Here is a 21,068-nt window from a genome sequence, read left to right as displayed (position 1 = left end):
GAGCAGGAGGAAGAGCCGGAGGTAATCATCCGATCTCTATCCCTCAGTGAGTTGCGAGATATGCGGAAGGATTACAGCCGCATTGCAGGCGGGCAAATTTGCACCTGGTTGCTCCGGTGCTGGGATACTGGAGCTGCTGGTTTGGAATTGGAGGGGAGAGAGGCCAAGCAGGTGGGACATTTAGCCAAGCAGGCTGGTATTGACAAGGCAATAGGGAAACAGGCTCAAACCCTCAGCCTTTGGAAGCGACTCCTGCTCGCTGTGAGGGAGAGGTACCCCTACAAGGATGATTCTCTATGTCGGTTAGGCAAGTGGACCGACATGGAGAAAGGCATCCAAAACCTCAGAGAAATGGCTGTGTTTGATATGATCTATGGTGATCTGAATGATGAGCAGTCACCATTGGATCCAGATCAGGTCCCTTGTACACAGCTGATGTGGCGGAAGTTCCTGCAAAGTGGACCAGAGGGACATTCCAAAGCATTAGCAGCAGCATCCTGGTGGCGAGACAATCAGACAGTGGATGAAGTGACTATGCAGCTCCGGCACTATGAGGGAAGTCTCCCTTCCTCCCAACATGCCTGGGTTTCAGCCGTAGAGGAACTGTCTCAGAGGTTCCAGAAAATGGAACAGGACATGTCCTATGTTCCGCCTGCACGGGCCGATGTCTCAGCCATTAGAAGCAGGCGTTTCCCCACCCAAGAGAAGGGCGGTAGAAGGTACACACCACGGGGCACCCTGTGGTTCTTCCTCCGCGACAATGGGGAGAACATGAGAAGGTGGCATGGACAGCCCACTTCCGCCCTAGCTGCACGAGTACAGCAACTGAAAGGGAAGACCACCATGAAAGGGGAGTCTTCCAAGAGAGATGCAGCTCCAGTGTCTAGTCAGAGACCCCCCAGACAGAATAGAATGGCCAACAGTATGCTTGACCCTCTTGAGGGGACCAGGAAATCATTCCTGCAGGAGTCACTCTTAGATCAAGTGAGTGATGGTGAGCAGGATTAGAGGGGCCCTGCCTCCAGCCAGGTGGAGGAAAGGGATAATCGGATTTACTGGAAGGTGTGGATCCGATGGCCTGGCACATCAGAACCACAAGAATATAAGGCCTTGGTAGACACTGGCGCACAGTGCACCTTGATGCCATCAAGCCACAGTGGGGTTGAATCCATCTGCATCTCTGGAGTGACAGGGGGGTCCCAACAGCTGACCCTATTAGAGGCTGAAGTGAGCTTAACTGGGAAGGACTGGCATAAGCACCCCATTGTGACTGGCCCAGATGCCCCGTGCATTCTAGGTATAGACTACCTCAGGAGAGGGTACTTTAAAGACCCAAAAGGGTACCGGTGGGCTTTTGGTATAGCTGCCCTGGAGGAGGTTGAGCAATTGTCCACCTTACCCGGCCTCTCAGAGGACCCCTCGGTGGTGGGGTCGCTTAAGGTTGAAGAGCAGCGAGTGCCAATTGCTACCAAGACAGTGCACCGGCGGCAGTACCGTACTAACTGAGATTCCCTGGTCCCCATCCATCAGCTGATCCGTCGACTAGAAAGCCAGAAGGTGATCAGCAAGACTCACTCACCTTTCAACAGCCCTATATGGCCAGTGAGAAAACCTAATGGCGAATGGAGACTGACTGTGGACTACCGTGGCCTGAATGAAGTTACGCCAGCGATGAGTGCTGCAGTGCCGGACATGCTAGAGCTCCAGTATGAGCTGGAGTCAAAGGCAGCCAAGTGGTACGCCACGATCGACATCACTAACGCGTTCTTCTCCATCCCAATAGCACCAGAGTGCAGGCCACAGTTTGCGTTCACTTGGAGGGGTATCCAGTACACCTGGAATCGATTGCCCCAGGGGTGGAAACACAGCTCCACCATTTGCCATAGACTGGTCCATACTGCACTGGAGAAAGGTGGGGCTCCAGAACACCTGCAGTTCATTGATGATATCATTGTATGGGGGGACACAGCTGAGGAAGTCTTTGAGAAAGGAAAGAAGGTAATTGAAATCCTCCTGAAGGCCGGTTTTGCCATCAAGCGACAGAAGGTTAAGGGGCCTGGAAGGGAGATTCAGTTCCTAGGAATAAAATGGCAAGATGGGCGTCGCCACATCCCAATGGAGGTGATAAACAAGATAACAGCCATGGCCCCACCAACCACCAAAAAAGAGACTCAGTCTTTCCTGGGCGCTGTGGGGTTCTGGAGGATGCACATCCCAAACTACAGCCTGATTGTGAGCCCTCTCTACCACGTAACCCGCAAGAAGAACGATTTTAAATGGGGCCCAGAGCAACAACAAGCCTTTGAACAAATTAAGCAGGAGATTGCCCAGGCAGTGGCCCTCAGGCCAGTCCGGACAGGGCAGGAGATTAAGAACGTGCTCTACACCGCAGCCGGGGAGAATGGCCCTTTCTGGAGCCTTTGGCAGAGAGCAGATGGGGAATCCCGAGGCCGACCTCTAGGCTTTTGGAGCCGGGGATACAAAGGCTCTGAAGCTAACTATACACTGACTGAGAAGGAGATACTGGCAGCGTATGAAGGAATTCGAGCTGCCTCAGAAGTGGTCGGCACTGAGACACAGCTCCTCCTGGCACCTCGACTGCCGGTGCTGGGATGGATGTTCAAAGGAAAGGCTCCCTCCACACATCATGCAACAGATGCCACGTGGAGTAAATGGGTTGCGTTGATAACACAACGGGCCCGAATAGGGAACTGCGACCCCCCAGGATTAGTGGAAATGATCATGAACTGGCCAGAGAGCAAGGATGCTGGGATGTCACCAGAACAAGAGGTGAAACATGCTGAGGAGGCCCCACCATATAACGAGCTGCCAGAGGAAGAAAAACAATATGCCCTGTTCACTGATGGGTCTTGTCGCATTGTGGGAAAACATCGACAATGGAAGGCTGCAGTGTGGCATCCCACACGAGAAACCACTGAAGCTGTTGAGGGACAAGGTGAATCGAGCCAGTTCGCAGAGGTGAAAGCCATCCAATTGGCTTTGGAGATTGCTGAGCGAGAAAAGTGGCCGAGGCTCTATATCTACACTGACTCGTGGGTGATGGCAAGTGCCCTGTGGATGTGGTTGCAGCAATGGAAACAGAACAACTGGCAACGCAGGGGCAGACCCATCTGGGCCCCTGAAGTATGGCAGGACATTGCAGCCCGGGTGGAGAACCTCGTTGTGAAGGTGCGCCATGTGGACGCCCATATACCCAAGAGTCGAGCCACTGATGAACATCAGCATAACCAGCAGGTGGACCAAGCTGCTAAGATCGAGGTGGCTCAGGTGGACTTGGACTGGCAGCGTAAAGGTGAACTGTTCATAGCCCGGTGGGCCCATGAGACCTCGGGCCACCAAGGCAGAGATGCAACATATAGGTGGGCTCGAGATCGAGGGGTGGACCTCACCATTGACACCATCGCAGAGATCATCCACGGATGTGAGATATGTGCTGCAATCAAACAAGCCAAACGGGTGAAGCCCCAGCAGAATGAAGATCGATGGATGAAATATAAATATGGAGAGGCCTGGCAGATCGACTACATCACACTGCCACAGACCCGCCGAGGCAAGCGCCACGTGCTCACAATGGTGGAAGCAACCACTGGGTGGCTCGAAACTTATCCAGTGTCCCACGCCACTGCCCGAAATACCATCCTGGGCCTTGAAGAGCGAGTCCTGTGGCGACACGGCACCCCAGAGAGGATTGAGTCGGACAACGGGACTCACTTCTGAAATAACCTCATAGATGCCTGGGCAGAAGAACACGGCATCGAGTGGGTCTACCACATCCCCTACCACGCACCAGCCTCCGGGAAGATCGAGCGCTACAATGGACTGTTAAAAACTACATTGAGAGCAATGGGGGGTGGAACCTTCAAACACTGGGACACACATCTGACAAAGGCCACTTGGTTAGTGAACACAAGAGGATCTGCCAATCGAGCTGGCCCGGCTCAGTCAAAACTTCCACGTGTTGTGGATGGGGATAGAGTCCCTGTGGTGCGCATGAGGGACCTGCTGGGAAAAATGGTCTGGGTTAGTCCTGCACCGGGCAAAGGCAAACCCATCCACGGGATTGTTTTTGCTCAAGGACCTGGGTGCACCTGGTGGGTGATGCAGAAGGATGGAGAGGTCTGATGCGTGCCACAAGGGGACTTGATTGTGGGTGAAAACACACCGTGAGTTATACTGTGCTTTTGTTAATTTTTCTTTGTCAATGCTAATTGCCAAGTGGCAGCTGGATGTGACGCACATGGTATAGAATAAAGGGGTGGATTATGTCCTGGTTTAACCAGGATAGGGTTAAGTTTCCCCAGCAGTGGGGGGGGAGCTCTAGCCGGGTCATTCAGATACCATGCGGACGGACGTCACATCCTGGCAGGTCACATTTTTCCTGGCGCGGGAGCGCGGTGCACTCGTGGTTTTGTACATCGTGCTTCCCACTGCTGTATTTGGTAGCTATTTTGCTCTGTTAATTGCCATCACTATTACTGTTATTGTTGTTGTTGGTTGTGTTGCTATTGCATTGTTGTATTAAACCTTTCCTTATTTCAGTCTTGGGGCTTTGTATTTCACTCCCTTTGTGGAGGAGGGGCAGCGGCCGCATGGTCTCAGACCCCGGCAGGGGCTAAACCATCACAGTGATGCAGCACTGCAGCTGAAGCATTTACTGTTCACTTAGGATATGTCTAATCTGACCTCTTTATTTAATAGAAGTGTGACAGCAGTGTAGTCAGCACTGTCTGAGCTGGTTTAAAACAACCTAGTTTATATTCTAGAAGTGCTTCAGCTAGGATAACACAGGACTCGTTATCTCCCCCAAAGCTTGATGTTTCGGGGACAAGCTTGAGAAGCAGACCACTTCAGTTTGTCAGCACATCTCCACATTATGCTTCTGTCTTGAAAGAAGAGACAATTTCTGTAACTTCAGCAGCAGCTTGGCCCAAGGTGCCTCATTTGTGCAAAACTCCACTTTGCAGTATGAGAGGGAAGGAAATATTCCTGATGTCTTTCCTGATGCAAGTCCTTCTTTCTCACTCAGTGAAATAGCTGTGACTTTGCTGCATATGCAGATACATGTATATCCTAGTAAATTAAACTGTGCCAGAGCATTTGTCTTGCAATTATCCGTCATTGTGCAATTGTTAACATACTCTCTGACATCATTTTGGCCCATGCCAACTAGGACTCTCGGATAATGCCACATTCCAGTCTGGGGGATAACATGAGACTGGGACTGTTTCCAGCAGGTGGTATGAGTGAGACCACCCTCTTTTGGGAAGGAAATATGTTTAGCCCAGAAGGCTGAAGCTGTGCCGTGCCACAAGTCCTAACAACCAAAGAATGGATCTGGTCACTTACTATTAAGGCATAATCTCTGTAACAGCAGAAGGGTAATAGATCATCAGGGCTAATATCTAGAATTATATGGTTAGATGACTATCTGGGACTAGAAAAGTGCATGTACGGGTCCATATTCCACATTTGCAGAATTTCCATATAACTCGTCATTGAAAGTTGTGTGCTCATTAAAGTTCATGCACATCTTGATGCCAAAGATTATTTTTGCTCTGCTCTCAGCTCAAATTTAATATGCTTGCAGTTCAGTGTCACCCTGAGCTCTATTATTTCACATCTCAAGACTATTTGTGAGTATTTCTATATAGTAACCACACTGCTGCCCCTGCAGCTTCAGAATGCGTACTGAAACCACCACTAAACGTTGAGCTTTATATTTTTAAAATGCATATACATAAGCATATTTATTTTAAAATGGTTGTGTTTTTTTATAGGGAATCAATGGAAAAGATGGATTGCCAGGACCTCCGGTAGGAAAACATGCTTTTGCATGCTAGTATATTTTATTCTTCACAGATAACATAGCTGTTAATCCTAGGCAGTTGCTTTCAGTTCTGCTAATAGATGAATATACAAAAAAGGCTTTAAGTAATATGTTTATCTTTTTTCAAAAACAATTTTTCAGGGTGCTGTGGGGAGACCAGGAGACAGAGGACCCAAAGGAGAACGTGTAAGTTACTTGTTTCAATAATTTTTTTTCTTTTTACTGAGTATGTAAGAACCTCATCAGTGCATATTTCCCAGGCAAAACCAAGAAATTAATTCTCTGTGAACTTTCAACAGTCTCTTGGACAACTAAGAGGTTTAGTCCTAGACACCACTTTAAGGAATTAGAATTGAATTGGCTTCTGCATTTAGAAAACACATTTTATAGACTTTCTAACAGAGTTAGCCTGGACAGCGTAAATTGATCAATAGGTTGAAAATTGGAAAGTAGCTAATCCTGTTGTGATGCTGTTGGACTTTGCAAGAGCTATAAAGCTTACCCCAGCATCATCCCTGGGATCTTTGTATGTCACACACAAACCATGTTTTATATAAAACAAGCTTGTTACACTCAGGCAGCAGGAATGCCAATGCAATGCCTTACTGCTTCCCAAAATGTTTAGACAGTTCTGTTCATGGTAACAAGATCATGGTGGGCAGGAATCATTACAGAAGGTGAGAGATTATCTCTATTTTTTTAGAGCAAAGGGAATCCTAGCACATACTCTGCTCCTGTTGTGACGTTGCTAAAGCCCTGATGTCCTAATCCAATTGATACCACATTTATTTGATCAATCAGAAAAGCACCTGTGTAATCTGGAAAAGGAAATGCTGCTTTATGACACTGAGGAGACCATCACATGAATTGTCCCTTACAAAAATTAACATTTTGCAATGTTCTGTTTCTGCCTTTAAGGACAAAAGTAAAAAGTAAAAACCTTCTTATTGTACCATCTATTGTGTACTGCATTACACCACTCAACCTTGACCTTCTCAGTGTCAGCCTATCTGAATACCCTGCAAACAGTACTGTACACATACATCCAGAAGAGGAGGCTGGACCTGTAAGTGCATGACCTTGAAACATACTGACAGGGAGGAGGATGTTGAAAAATTCTGTGAGAAACAGAGACACAACCTTAGCTTGCTTCATCAGAGTGAACCTGGGAAGCATCAGGGTAAGAGAAGAGGGTGTATTTATTCCAGTCTTATTGGTGACAGAGTACATACATACACTCATGTACATGTAGCTATAGATGTAAATATGGATATATGCTTGCTCTCAGAGAGGTGACAGATGCCTGAATCTGCTCTCACATCTGGGATCACTGGCAAACATGTCACGATCTAGCTCCCTCTGTACAGAGTAAAAGAAATAAATAAATGCACACACGTATATAAATATAAAGAAATGTATAGATACATGTTAAAAAATAAATCAATTTCAAGAAGTATTTTTGTCTCAAATGATAATCAAAATCTCTCACAACCTTTTATAACAAGAAGGTTACAATATGCCTAATGCAGTATCTGAATACAGTTTTCAGAAAGCTGTCAGTTAGTTGTTCCTTACAATTCTGCAGGAAAAGAAAACGTTGTTGAAAACAAGGGGAGATCTTACAAAGAAATAACAACAACATACACAGCAGAAGTCTGCATCTTGGATAAGAGATCAGTAGGGGAGTTGGAGTTGATTTTTTTTTTCCCTCTGGATCAGGTATTACAGACCTGCATCTGTGAGAGAGATTGCAATGATTACAGAAAATAACACAAAGTCAAGGTTTTCTTGTAGCCATTATTATTACTGCTGTACCAGCACACTCATTCAGTTTGACACCAGCTGTTGCAATTACAGAAAAGAGAAGCATCAAAATTGGAGGAACAGAATAAAACTCTTGAGGTTTTCATGTCTAATATAAGTATATCCTTGTAAAATCAATTTTAAGAAGGAAGAAGTCACCTGAGCTGAAATAATCCTACTTTGAGTGACTAAACACTGCTGTTATTACTACTTTATAAACTGTGTGACAAACCAGTGGAAAACATGGGGTTTATACCAATATGTCTGTCAAGTCATTTCAACAGCAGATTAAAGTACTGGTACCTGGCTCATTTATTGCTATTATCTGCATACCTTGATCAAAGACCAGGAGCCTGCTGGACTAGTACATGTAGAAACCCATGCAAAATAGTTCCTTCTGCACAGAATTTAGTTCAAGATTAAATGCAAGAAATGAGAGGATACTAGAAGGGAGGAGGACTGAATAAATCAGCACCGTAGGCAGAGACAGCAAAATGCAAATGTCCTACCCTGTGTTTTTGTACAATTAATAGTGAAGGAGAGTTTAAAGAGGAATCTGGAGGAAGATATGACCTAGTTTTATGACTTTTTACAAAGAGTTTCTTCCAAACACAAACACTGGAGGCAGTTGAAAAAATGCTTGTTTGAAAAGTGGCTGTAGTATTTGATCTGCCTCCTACACATTGGCTGCCTGTACAATGGGAATAATTTAGAAGAAAAGCAATTCCAGGATCAGCTTCACCATAGCACCATGGTGTTAGAGAAACCTGCATTTTTCTTTATTTCTAGTAGAATAATTATCCATACCTACTCTGCAGGGTTATAAACCTGAGAAATTATATATGTATATTTATGCTTTAAATATATCTTTAATGAAGGCTTCTTGTAAGTACAGTAACCTTCAGCTTTTTTTATACATGTGGGTGCATGCATGTGGGTTGTCTCGTTTTAAAGTGCTATCAGACAAAATGGTGTGTTCAGTGGCTCCCTATACTGGATTTCAATCTCAAAAAAAGTAAACTGAAAATTATATTAAAGGCTATACCTCTTTCAAGTTTTGCAATAACACATGGTACAGCAGGGGTTGTTCTTCAACTTTATGTGTCAGGTTGCTGTGAGTGAAGTAGGAGATGGAGGTAGGATGGAGAAACTTTGTTAAGGCCAGGAAAGAGCTTCTTCCCTGCAGACTACAAAAGTTCTGCTGCTCAGTCAGAATCCTTTCTCTGCCATGAATTTCTCAAGGTGTTGCAATACACATCCTGATACAATAGCTGTATGCAGGACAGAACACTTTTTCCTATAAATTTTAAAATTCATAGAAACCTGGAAGGGTACAGCCCTTCCATCAGAACATTACTCTTCCAGTTCCCCCAATGCACATACGCTCCCTTTCCTGCTCCCATTGACTGTTGAAAATTTGAGGGTCCTTGACAAGGGTTACAGGTGTCTTTTGGGTATCACATTGTATCATGTCTTTTTTCTACCCAATAGCTATATTAGCCTTGTGTTTGTTGGGAATCATTCATATGCTGCATATTTAGAGATTTGCCCATCGTATTAATGCCCAGAAATGAAAGCTGGAAATCAGGCATCTGCAGTATCGGCAGGATAGGTCTTTTAAGAGAAACACAATAAATGTAATCTTGCTGAGATTGTTCCATGTCACACTGACTTCCCTGACTGTGACCATGTTAGTAGTTTGACACATGGTATTGGGTTTACATGGCAGGGGTTTGGTAATGGGGGCTGCAGGGGTGGCCTCTGTGAAAAGACACCAGGAGCTGCCCCCACATCCAAGAGAGCCAATTCCAGCCAGCTCCAAGACAGACCTGCTGCTGGCCAAAGCTGACCCCATCAGTGACAGTACTGCCTGTGTGATAGAAAGGGTAAAAAATGTTGTGCAACAGCTGGGAGAGAGGAGTGAGAAAACATGAGAGAAACAACTCTGCAGACACCAAGGTCAGTGAAGAAGGAGGGGAAGGAGGTGCTCCAGGCACCGGAGCAGAGATTCCCCTGCAGCCTGTGGTGCAGACCATGGTGAGGCAGCTGTGCCCCTGCACCCATGGAGGTTAATGGAGGAGCAGATCTCCACCTGCAGCCCAGGGAGGACCCCACACCGGAGCAGGTGGATGAGCATGAAGGAAGCTGCAGCCCATAGAGAGCCCATGCTGGAGCAGGCTCCTGGCAGGACCTGCAGTCCATGGAGAGGACCCCACACAGGAGCAGGTTTTCAGGCAAGAACTGTGTCCCATGGGGGACCCACACTGAAGCAATCCATTCCTAAAGAACTACAGCCCATGGGAAGGACCCACACTGGAGCAGTTCGTGAAGGACTGTATCCCCTAGGAAGGATCCCATGCTGGAGCAGAAGAAGAAAGTGGGAAGGAAGGAGCAGCAGAGATGTAGTGTTAAGGACTGACTGCAACCCCCATCCCCCTGCACCACTCGGGGGGAGGAAGTTGAAGAGTGAGAAGTGAACTTGAGCCTGGGAAGAAAGGGGGTGGGTCAAGGGGAAGGTCTTATTATCCTGCTCTGTTATTAATTCACAGTAAATTAAATTAATCTTCCAAAAGTTCAGTCTGTTTTCCCCTGACAGTAATTGGTGAGTGATCTCCCTGTCCTTATCTTGACTCACAAGCTTTTCATCTCATTTTCTTTCCCTGTCTTGTTGAGGAAGGGGAGTGAGAGAGCGGCTGGGTGGGTACCTGGCTGTCAGACAAGGTCAATCCACTGCAGAGGTTAAAATTGTAGGTGTGAGATGATAAAGTCTCAGATTTTGACACTTTTTTTGTTGTTGTTGTGGTAGACTTTCAGAGTTCAGAGCCTCTGCACTCTTACTGAGGACAATTTAAACTCCAATTGGGAATGCATTATGGTTTCAGTTAATGCAATAAAAGATCACAAGTAACAGTGGTCTTTGCAGTGAAGCTTAGTTATAGTCAGCTCTAACTCAATGGAAATCATACAGATTGGGGGATAGATAGGTGATAAATGTTATACAAACTCCTACTTGTATCCTTACCTTTCTTTTTCAATCTTTACGTGTCACGTAAATTTATGACTTAAGATTCTTAGGATTTCAAATTCATATGACATAATAATATAACTACACTTTTTATTGGTTTATCATTCAGTGATGTTTCAGATCTGAATACAGTTCACCAGCACTTGCTGTGGATTAAAAATGCAATTATTTCCATTCGTTCACCCTTCATAAATGTAGATCCTGGATTTATCTAGTAATACTGTAATCAATTCTTGGTGCTGTTTGCTGCTTATGGTGGAGCCCAATATTAGCTTAAGTGATGCAGCAAGGGCAGTCAGTGACCCTTAAGAACTGCCAGCTGTTCAGTAACAATCTGAATGTGTGATTTGAGGCACTCTGCTCCACAGCTGTAGTTGAGCGAACTAATGGCTAATACATTAAGTCACTCTAAAAGATTTAATTCCTCAGAAACAAAATTAAATGCCATCTTAGCCATGATGGAACTGTTGCTCTTCAGAATATTGACCTTCAATTTATTTTGTTTGCAAGGAATTCACTTGTTATAAATGGATTTGTGTATTTGTTGTTTCTTTGATTAACTGAAATTTTGTGTACATGCAGAAATAAAATATTAGGCTTCTAGGGAAAGTTACAGAAAAAAGCCTGGTGCCTTGTGCCTGGGGGAATTTGAGCACCTATATTCTACCTATGCCTTATTTGACATTTCTAGATCCTTGTATAAGGGCTATAAACTTTCTGCACTGAAGTTCTGTCCTTGAAAAGTGGGTTACAGAGTCAAGCTATTTATTTTTGTTATTGACTTCAACATTAAAAGTGTAAGAAAACAAAACGTTACTTGCTGTGTTTTCAGAGACAAGGGTTAGCCTGTAAAATCAGCCTCCCTACATGACTCATAAAATCTATTTCTGAACAGGGAAGAATTTTCTTTTTAGCATTCTTGGGTGACTTTTCCTAGTTTGTTCCACTGTGTGCAGTGGTTTTCTTTCTGCTTTTATTTTACACAGGGAGATCAGGGTATTCCAGGTGACAAAGGTCCACAAGGTGAACGAGGGAAACCTGGCCCATCAGGAGAAAAGGGGGATGTGGGCCCTGTTGGGCCACCAGGAGACAGAGGTTACCCAGGATCACCAGGTCATCAAGGTCCCCCAGGTTCACCAGGACCCCCAGGGTTTCCAGTAAGTAAATACAAGTTTTCTTTGGTTGCTTGTGAATTCAGACAACATGAAGGTAGCACATGCTGATCAGTGGAAATTCAGATGAGCAATACCACAGTACCAGAAAAACTAAGAGATCTCTGAGCTAATATCAGTGTTCAGTTAAGAGTTGGAAAAAATATTCCCAGGTGATCAAGCAGTTCGGGGTTTTTTTAAGCATGTGCTATGGATAAAGTTCAATTACTTATTTCTTTAGCTCCTGACAAATTAATATGGCTACTCAATACTGTTAATTTTCAAGTTTTTCATCAGTTTAAGAGCTAAAGTGTAAGTCTTTACAACAGAGAAAGAAAAGGAGGCAGACAAAAACGATTCTCAATAAAAGGGAAATCAGCATTTAAAAAGACAATGAAATGCTGCCTGTCAGTTGTAGATATCTTGGATTCTCTCCAAGTGTGCACAGGCACACGTCCATGTTATGGGTTCCTTTTCCCCTCATTCAGATAGGGTAGAGCGCTAAAAAACTTATCCAGTGAAGTTATCGGTCGTGTGATCAGTTTTAGCTGTCGGCTGCGCATCAAAGCTGTCAGTCGCTAGAGGGGGTGAGAAGCTGGCAAATGCTATGCAGAAGGCAGATAAAGCATGGTGGTGTCACTGGACATCCTTACTATATCATGCAAATTAATTTCCATACACATAACCTGCTGATCGTCTTGACATTGGGAGTGCCTCTTCTACTTCATGGTATTAGTGGTCTTTATAATATAATGTATTCACAATAGTCTGCAGTTAAGTAAATAACACAAATATATTAAAATATTTAAGTTTTGATGAAAGCTTTACATTTTTAATGCTAATTTCAGCATTTTTTTTATTTTTGTAGCATCATAAAGTGCCCTCTGTATGTTTCTTCTGATACATATCACCTTGTTTTTCCTCATCAGGCTGACACAGTTTCACTTGAAGAAATTAAAAAATATATCAAACAAGAAGTTCTTAAGGTTTTTGAAGGTAAAAAAATGAAGTATTATACAACTGAAGATGAATATTAAATTCTCTTCTACATGTTTTACATCTCTACAGCCTTTATATAAATTTCTTTACATGTCGTCTAATTTATGTTGAACTTAGCAGCTGCCTTGTTGCTGTAGCTGTTTAACTGTTGTTTAAGTCTACTTAATATAATTATGTTCAAACAATTATAAGTTATGGTATCTGTTAACCAGAGTATTTCCTTACGTAAGAGAACAGCATTAAAAGGTTTGCTCCAAATCGTAATAGCAAACATATGTATGTATCGTTGTAGATACATATATGTATAGTATATTATTGTAGATAATATATTATTACAGATATAGTATATTATTGCAGATACATACGTGTCTACAATATATCATTAAGACATTGGAGATTTATTCAAGTGGAGACAATAGAAATATCTAATTATTTTGGCCACTTAGTGGATGACTTCTCTAAATGAGAGAAAGGCTTGACAGCTTTCAGTCATACAGGTCTAAACTGCTGTGCATTTTCAGCAAACATCCCTGCTGAGCTCCAAAGCTCACTTGCAGACCACCATCTTCTGGCACAGTTTTAGGCAAGTACCAGATTCAGCCAAGGCCTTTGTACTATATAAGCTTTCTTAGGTGTGTTCTTACTCTGAAAAGGAAATATTTTTCTTCCCCAGCATTTTCTTAGTCAGGGTTGAAAACCTGTGGCTCAGGTAGGTGTCTGAAACAAGATTCTGCTGGAACACCTCTTAACAGTAGCTTCTCTTCCGTTGCAAAATGCATTTCTTATGTCTGCAATATGCTTAGCTATTTTGTCATTAATATTTGTGGATACAAAATGTTTTGTCTTTTAGGGATAAAAGAAATCATATAAAGCTTGAGACTTTTTAAACTGTTCAGGCAGTTTTTCACTTTATAACAAGGCTATCATTTTGTGTGTTTTCACCCTTGCCCTGGCTGCTACCCCTTAGGAGTTCAATACTATGTATTTCAAGAGCAGTTTGTTGGCTGAAGTTACTTCCTTTTCCCATTCAGATGGAATGGTAACAAGTATTTAGTCTATTCATAAAAAGAAGGTATTAAAAGGTATCCTGCCTACAGGGAATACTGGGCTTTTTCTTTATAGCTATTCCATTTTCTACACCTCACTAGTGTTCCCACAGTTCTTCTGTTCTTGGCTTTGTTTCACTTTGCCTTTTTCTTATCACCTTGCTTATTTTTTGTTCAATGCTCACTCTTCTCTTTATGCTAATTTTTTTCTTAAATCTTAAAACTCCATCACAGTAAATACCTGCTAAATTGTGGAATGCTTAGTTAAGTTCTTTAATCTGGTATAAATGAGACAGATTCAAGGTTAGTACCTATTTTTTCTACCTCTAAGGAACACTGAAAAGTTACCAAGTGCACTTTATTCCACCAGCATGAAGAGTTCATGCTGAAATCTCTGCAATCAATAATGTTTGCTGAGCACTTACAGGTTTTTTCACAACTGTTTTCAGGGTTTCAGCATATTCCAAGAACTGTTCATGGTATTTAAGCTCTACTTTGCAACTTAATATGAGTTACAAACGTATAAGGTAGCCCTTCATAGGGGTGTTAAGTACTAATTATTCTGTGTTCATGTATTTTAAGTGCTTCCATGAACAGGAGTCAGAAGTCATTTGAAATACTGGAATACATTAGTAAAAGACAGTAGGAGTAGAAACCTGAATACAAATTCGTTCAGATTATTTCAAAGGGTAAAGACAGACATGAGTCTGAGTTGGAACTGAAGGCCTCAGTAGTTGTGGGAGCATTTAGTACCTTGACTTTTAGAAGAATTAAATGCCTTATTTCCAGAAACTTACTTTAGCTGGGGCTTTTTTATTTTCCCATATTTTGCTAGCAGATTTCTTACCTGCTTTTTCTTGTGTCCTTTGTTCATGAAGAAAGGATGGCTCAGTTTGTGTCCCAGCTGAAGCTGCCTGCTGCAATGCTTGCCTCTCAAGCTCATGGAAAACCAGGGCCCCCAGGAAAAGATGGGTTACCAGGGCCACCGGGAAAGGATGGTTTGCCAGGGCCACCAGGAGAACGTGGAATTCAAGGTAGGAATTAAAAAAAATGTTGCCATGAATTGTATCTTGAAATCTTTAAACACTTGCTAATGATTTTAAATAAGCCAGGATTACCTATCTAGCTTCCTAATGATTAACTTTTAAAACTGTACTTATATTTCTTCAGTCTAGATCTAAATATTAACCCATAGTAAGTGTGTGGATTTTACTGATTAAAAACTCCTAATCAGTGCATTTTATTCTAATAAGTGGTAAAGTTAATTACTGACAGATATCTAAAGCTGACAGATATCTAGACTACTGTAGCAGGTTATTTTTTTTTCTCCAAAATACTTTAACAAGGAAGAAAACCATGCCAACACTCTAATGTAACTATTTAGATCCTGTTCTATATTGAGATACCATCTTAAGAAACAAAATTTCATCTCCAAGTCTGAGTGCTCTCAGCTCTAATCCTGAGACAACACAGGGGAGGAAAAAATGAAGGCAAATATTATTCTTTAAGAAGCAGTGAAAACTGAAATATTACCACGTGGACTCTTCTTACAGTGAAGTAATCTATCTTCACAAATCCGTTTCAGAGTACTCAGCTTTTCACTGTTCCCCAAACTGTAATTTGTACATTGCAATGCATTTGGACAGTATAGGACTCTCATTTCACTGAACTTGTCTTTCACTGCAAAATTAGCTTCAAGGGATCCAGGCTCACTGTAGATGTGCTCTACTATAGAGTCAGCCTCTCAGAGATTAAAAGGAAGAGGAGAACAGAACAACAGGAAAAAAGAGTTTTTTGATGAATAAATATTTTGTTGGTGGGTAATATGTAATTTGCAGTTTATCTGTAGGTAGTTCTTTATTATCTTTTGTTAGTTTGGTCTGCTCTGGAGTCAGAGCAAGTCAGACTGGAATGAAGAACATGAGAGCAAAGCTGAAGATGTGTGGATCCTAAAGCTATCAGAAGAATAAAGACTTACTAACATTGCTAAGCGCAAACCCCTGACAGAAGCTTGAAAAATGTGAGGAGCTCAGAATAAGAAGAACAAGAATAAAGGATCAAGAAAAGCAATAAAAGGCTTAGAATCTTACAACACTGACTTCATCATTACCTAAATATTCAGATCACTGTAAACAGTCAACTTCAATGTCAGTGCCAGATTGTTCAAATGATGATGTATGTGGTGGATAGTCTCACATGCTTCTGGAAAGTGGAACGTTGTACTAGGCTTCATTTCTAGCTAGTGAGCATCAAGAGTAAAGATGATAGCTATGCTTGAAAAAAAAATAAAGCTGCTTTTTCATGCCTTATTCTTAAGTAAAAGTAGTGCCCCATGTACACAGGGTTTCAATTTATTTTACTGATATGCTCAATATTCTTTTTTGATTAGTAAAAGGTAAGATAAGTGAGAAGCATTTACTTCTCTGATACATCAAAAGATATATGAAATTATACTTTCAAGGAAAGAAAACCAAAAATTTGTCTCACCTGCTTTTTAACACTCTGAGTAAGGGGTAGTGCCATGACAGAAGCACACTTACAAACCCTTCATGCCTTTCCCAGTTATGCCTGTGTGTGTTATTGTTTTGCCAACAGTAAAAAGCAATTTAAATCTCGGAGCAGATTGAAAAGTGTCCTTCCATACTCCATCTTATTTTCAGCCATAAAAGGCATAGCATACCAGAATTCCTGGAGAAGCATGTTACATGCACGTGTGGCTGAGACCATCAAGGTAGCATGCTGTTTGCATGTATGCCCAAGTCATAAATCACATTTGGTATTGGCTGACAGATACTCCTTATTATATTTCTCACTTGAGTGTAGCCCAAATTGCCAGCTCCAGGGTTTTGCTGTTTACATACACATGCAGGCTGACAGAGTGAAACAGTTGCTTGTCCCATACAGCCAGTGAAAAGAAGTAGATACTTTTGGAGAGCAATTAACAGGACCTCTAGGAACACCTCCAGAACCTGTTTGTGATGCTGCATGCTGAGCAGAGAGCCTGCTAGAGCCACTCAGAGGGAAAGGCAGGGTCACTGTGTGTCCAAGTAGGTGCTTAACTTAACTTGCAGCTTTCCACAAGTCCCTCCATATGCCTTGGGTGTGGTGCCAGTTCCCCTGGGAACTGGTCTGATATGGACCTGGCTGAGTTCCACCAGAGCCTCCTTCTGCACAGCAAAACAATGGGTAGAGGTTAGTCCCAGAAGCAGAAAACATAGATAATAACTTTTGGAACTGTAGGCATGGTCTTCAAAAAGTGTATTTAAGGAATTGCTAGACTCTTGGGCATGGAGTCATTCATTTCTAATGAAGTCCAGAATTTACCTGATGGCCTTCAGCAAGGGTGCTCATAGTGTGTCTCAGGTACTCCCCAGTGGTTCAGGTACAAATAATTTTGATTTTATAGGATGGTCTCAATAAAAATATAGCATGCAAGCAAAGAACAACAAGGAATTGCAACTTAAATTATGAAACGTGCAATTGGTATTTAAACAGACTTCATATAATAGTGATTGGAAGATTTTTATATATATATATGTCTTCATTTAAAAAAAATAACGTATGGCATATACATCAGCAAGCTGATGCTGTGAGGCAGTGTTACCACTGAAATGTACAGCATCTGCTTAAGGGGGAGCAGAGAAACTTGTTTACTCTGTATGTGTTTTAAAGGATGCTAATGTCTCGTAGAGAAGCAGGAAGTTTATTTCGGGACTTTATAGACAAGCTATAGCAATGTCATCCATTTGCAAACAGTCAGTCAGCTTGTCATGTGTTAGAGGATCTAGATCAATTAACTCCACTGAGTGCACAGTAAAACACAGTGGATGCTTTGGTCTCATTGTTCGCTGTTGTGGTAATGTGTTTGCCTCATATTCGTATTGAAGAACCTCAGACTTCTGTAGATACTTGACAGGCTAGTTTCAGGTGCTGCTTTATTCATGCGGATGGAAGAGGGTCTCCATGATATAGGTGGAACACCTTTTGGAGCTGTTTAAATGAGAGAACTTTTTACTTCCAAGTTCATAGACAAGAACTTGTGTCATTTCTAAGTAGAGCTGAGGGTGCTGTGGTAGCGATACTTCTGACTGTGATGTTTGTGGAGAGCACCAAACCGAGCTGTATTTTAGCTATCACCACTCACCTATGAGCAGAAGAAAGCTTACCTGTTTGAACCCATACTTGCTACATACTGCTACCAAGCATTTACCATATTACCCACGTTGGGTACATGCTTACATACCACAGCTTCTGGGTTGCAGAAATCACAACAAAACTTGTGGAACCCAATTGAAAGGTTTTGCTAAAGCAGTCGTCTTGTGAATTAAGCAGGTACCTCTTACTGGAATTGTAATTCTGCCAGTAAAAATAGGCAGCATCTTATATGTGCCTTTACGTTAGAAACAATAAATCAAAATCTGATGTTTGTGTATGGTAATATTTTCCTTTGACTGTGTGTGAGTTTGTCAATTTAGGCTCAGAGAGGAGGTGGTATTATCCTCTAGAAGTGTAATCATGGCCCTACTTCTGAGCGAAATATACCTCATTAAAAATATTTTCCTGCCAGAATTACACATTACTTTGTTTGGATTGTTTACATATAGGCCTGTTTACCAATATGGTTACACCCTGTTAAATAAAGCCTTATTTTTAGAAAAGAAATCTGGGAATTTTTGTGTTAAACTTCAGTGTCAACAGAATTTACCTGCCGCTGTGTACAAACTACACCTTTGCAAGTGTATTCAGAAACAGCCAATAACGGTTTACACTGCCCTGGATCATATATTTGCATTGGCAGACTGCTTTATCCTATTGTGTTGGGGTTTTTTTCCTTACTGTCTTGAATTCCAGTGATGTTTACAGAATCTTTCAGTCTATCTCAGTCCCTTGTCAATTGTGATGTCTCAGATACCTACATTAATGAATATCATGAAGGTTGTAAATGTGATATGTGGTAAATGTGATTTCTCTCTTTTCCCCATAACTAAAGAAATGCAAAGCAAATGATTAGTGGCAGCACTACTTTGTAAAATTACAAATAACTGGGCTTGTACTGTAACTGTCTATTGTAAATTAAGAAACATAGGGATGTATATAATAAATAGGAAATGTAATAAATCTGTGGTTTTATGATTGAGCTTCTCAAACAGTGGCAACTACTCTGCGTTACACAAGATTTTCAGAGGAAACCAACCTCATGTAGTTATAAATACTACTATGGTCATTAAAGAGCAAAATCAGGATTCACAGTTGAATACAAACACCTGCATATACCCTTTTCTGAGTCTGTATAGCTTGTGTGCATATATGCCTTGTACAATTCTGCTTAACACAACTTGGTGACCAGAATGCATGGTTAATACTAAGTTTGTTTCTCTATGAGCTTTTAAACAGTTAATTTCCTTTCGTTATGTTAAGCATGTCACTCTGCATGCATCTTCTAATGTTTTTGCCTCACTGTAATTTCCTTGTTGGGGTGCTCGGAGAAGAGTAAGATAATCGATGCTCTGTTTTGAAACCTAGAATGATTGCAACAGATAATAGACTTTCTACTGAAGTGTATAATGAGCTTGTGTTTAACGGAAAGCTTGAATACTCTGTGTACCATTCCTACTGCATTGTGTCTGTCGGAACAACCCTGAATTGGTACCTGCAGCACTTACAGTAGTTTCCTTCTGGATTGTCCTGTAAAGTACCAGTGTTGCCACAGACCACAGTACCCTGACAAGACAACCTTTGCCATCCATCTGGCAGTGCCCATTAATCTTCATGAGACACCGGGTGGATTGATACCACTATGCTGACTGGTCAGCCGTGACTCTTCTCTTAATTCAAATTAAGTTACAGCTCTTTACCAGACGAAGTTTATTGTATGGCATACACAACACTAGAAATATACTGGTCCCTGATGCAGAACAAATTTAATTCCAAATGGGACCAGAAGTTGCCAAATTAATCTTCAACATATGTCACCTTACAAGCCAACGTCTGAGGTGTTGGGGAGGGAAGAGGATTTCCTTATAATCCCTTTTAAAGTAAGGGGTTGTGGCAGGTTTCACACTTGTTCCTTTAAAAATGCCTTCATCCGCTGTTCTCCATAAAAACATTGTCTAAACAGAAAAGCTACATTTGTAGATGGATTCTTAACTTGAAATATTAAGCAAAATGTTATGCCAATAGCCACGAGGATGCACAGACAGAGTGTTTCCAACTAATAAAACTTTTTACAAACAGTTCAAGGAAAAAGAAAAAGAGGTTGGATATGAGTTGCAGCACCTGAGAAGATGGAAGCTATTTAGATAAATACAAAGCTATGGCCTGTGAAGAAAATGGACACAGATATTCAAAGTATAATTAGTAATCACACCTTGTTGACAATATACAGCCACTTGGCTCCAAGTAGGCCTTGCATGCTAGAACCCAAAATCTGCACAAGCTCTAAAGATGCTTAATTCCACATGAGGGCAGCTGTGTAACGCTGGAGGGGAAACAGATCTTCTGTCACATACAGGGGAATATCTAAGCATACAACTACCGGTTTACAGTCTCAAAAGTGCAGACTTAAAGTTTTATGTAGAGCGAAGAGGGCAAAGTCTCGCTTAGTTTGTGGGCTATCAGAGAAGGGCTGGTCACACCTTTGGGTTGGTGCTTTATATCACATCATCAAATGGGTAACACTGGAGCAGAATAAGCATTTGGTTCTTTATTAGAGGAACTTCAGGAAAGTAACTTAAAATCGCAGGGAAAGGTCTGGCTAGTGAACATAGTGAGAGTCCTCTGGCAGATGAGGCAATGGTTACTGCTAGAAATGCGCGTATTTTCCAGAAGGAACTTATAAACATAAGAGCTGTCTCAGAAAAAATGCCAGTCTCAGAAAAAGAAGTGAGCATGTGTTTTCCCAATTACATTTGTGTTGATAATTTCCTGTCAACAAGATATATGGTAGATCACTGTTTGTAAAAGGGGACACTCTTATTTTCATATCTTTATTCTGTAGGTTATAGAGGACAGAAAGGGGAAAGAGGCGAGCCTGGAATTGGACTGCCTGGTAACCCTGGACCACCCGGCCCTGCAGGTACAAGTCTCCAGATTTATTTCTGCTATTGTTATTTATTAATTAGCAGAGGTTTCTCCTGGTTTTCACACCAGTTTTACACCCGTGCCTTTCCTCCCGAGCTTGGCCGTAGCGTGAGGTC

At 42.1% G+C, this 21,068-nt stretch overlaps 1 protein-coding gene across 1 annotated transcript in view; it reads left to right on the top strand.

The window, feature by feature from the left end:
- The window catches only part of COL19A1 (collagen type XIX alpha 1 chain), a 226,280-nt gene that overhangs the window by 197,227 nt on the left and 7,985 nt on the right, over nucleotides 1-21,068 (top strand). The window contains exons 47-52 of the mRNA XM_074819814.1: nucleotides 5,799-5,834; nucleotides 5,990-6,034; nucleotides 11,663-11,833; nucleotides 12,757-12,823; nucleotides 14,751-14,906; nucleotides 20,870-20,947. Of these exons, the coding sequence (XP_074675915.1) occupies nucleotides 5,799-5,834; nucleotides 5,990-6,034; nucleotides 11,663-11,833; nucleotides 12,757-12,823; nucleotides 14,751-14,906; nucleotides 20,870-20,947 (553 nt within the window). The remainder of the gene's footprint in view (nucleotides 1-5,798; nucleotides 5,835-5,989; nucleotides 6,035-11,662; nucleotides 11,834-12,756; nucleotides 12,824-14,750; nucleotides 14,907-20,869; nucleotides 20,948-21,068) is intronic.

The sequence above is a fragment of the Strix aluco genome, chromosome 3 (genome assembly GCF_031877795.1).
Source record: "Strix aluco isolate bStrAlu1 chromosome 3, bStrAlu1.hap1, whole genome shotgun sequence".
Taxonomy (NCBI): Eukaryota; Metazoa; Chordata; class Aves; order Strigiformes; family Strigidae; genus Strix; species Strix aluco.
This window is presented reverse-complemented; position numbering and strand designations above follow the sequence as displayed.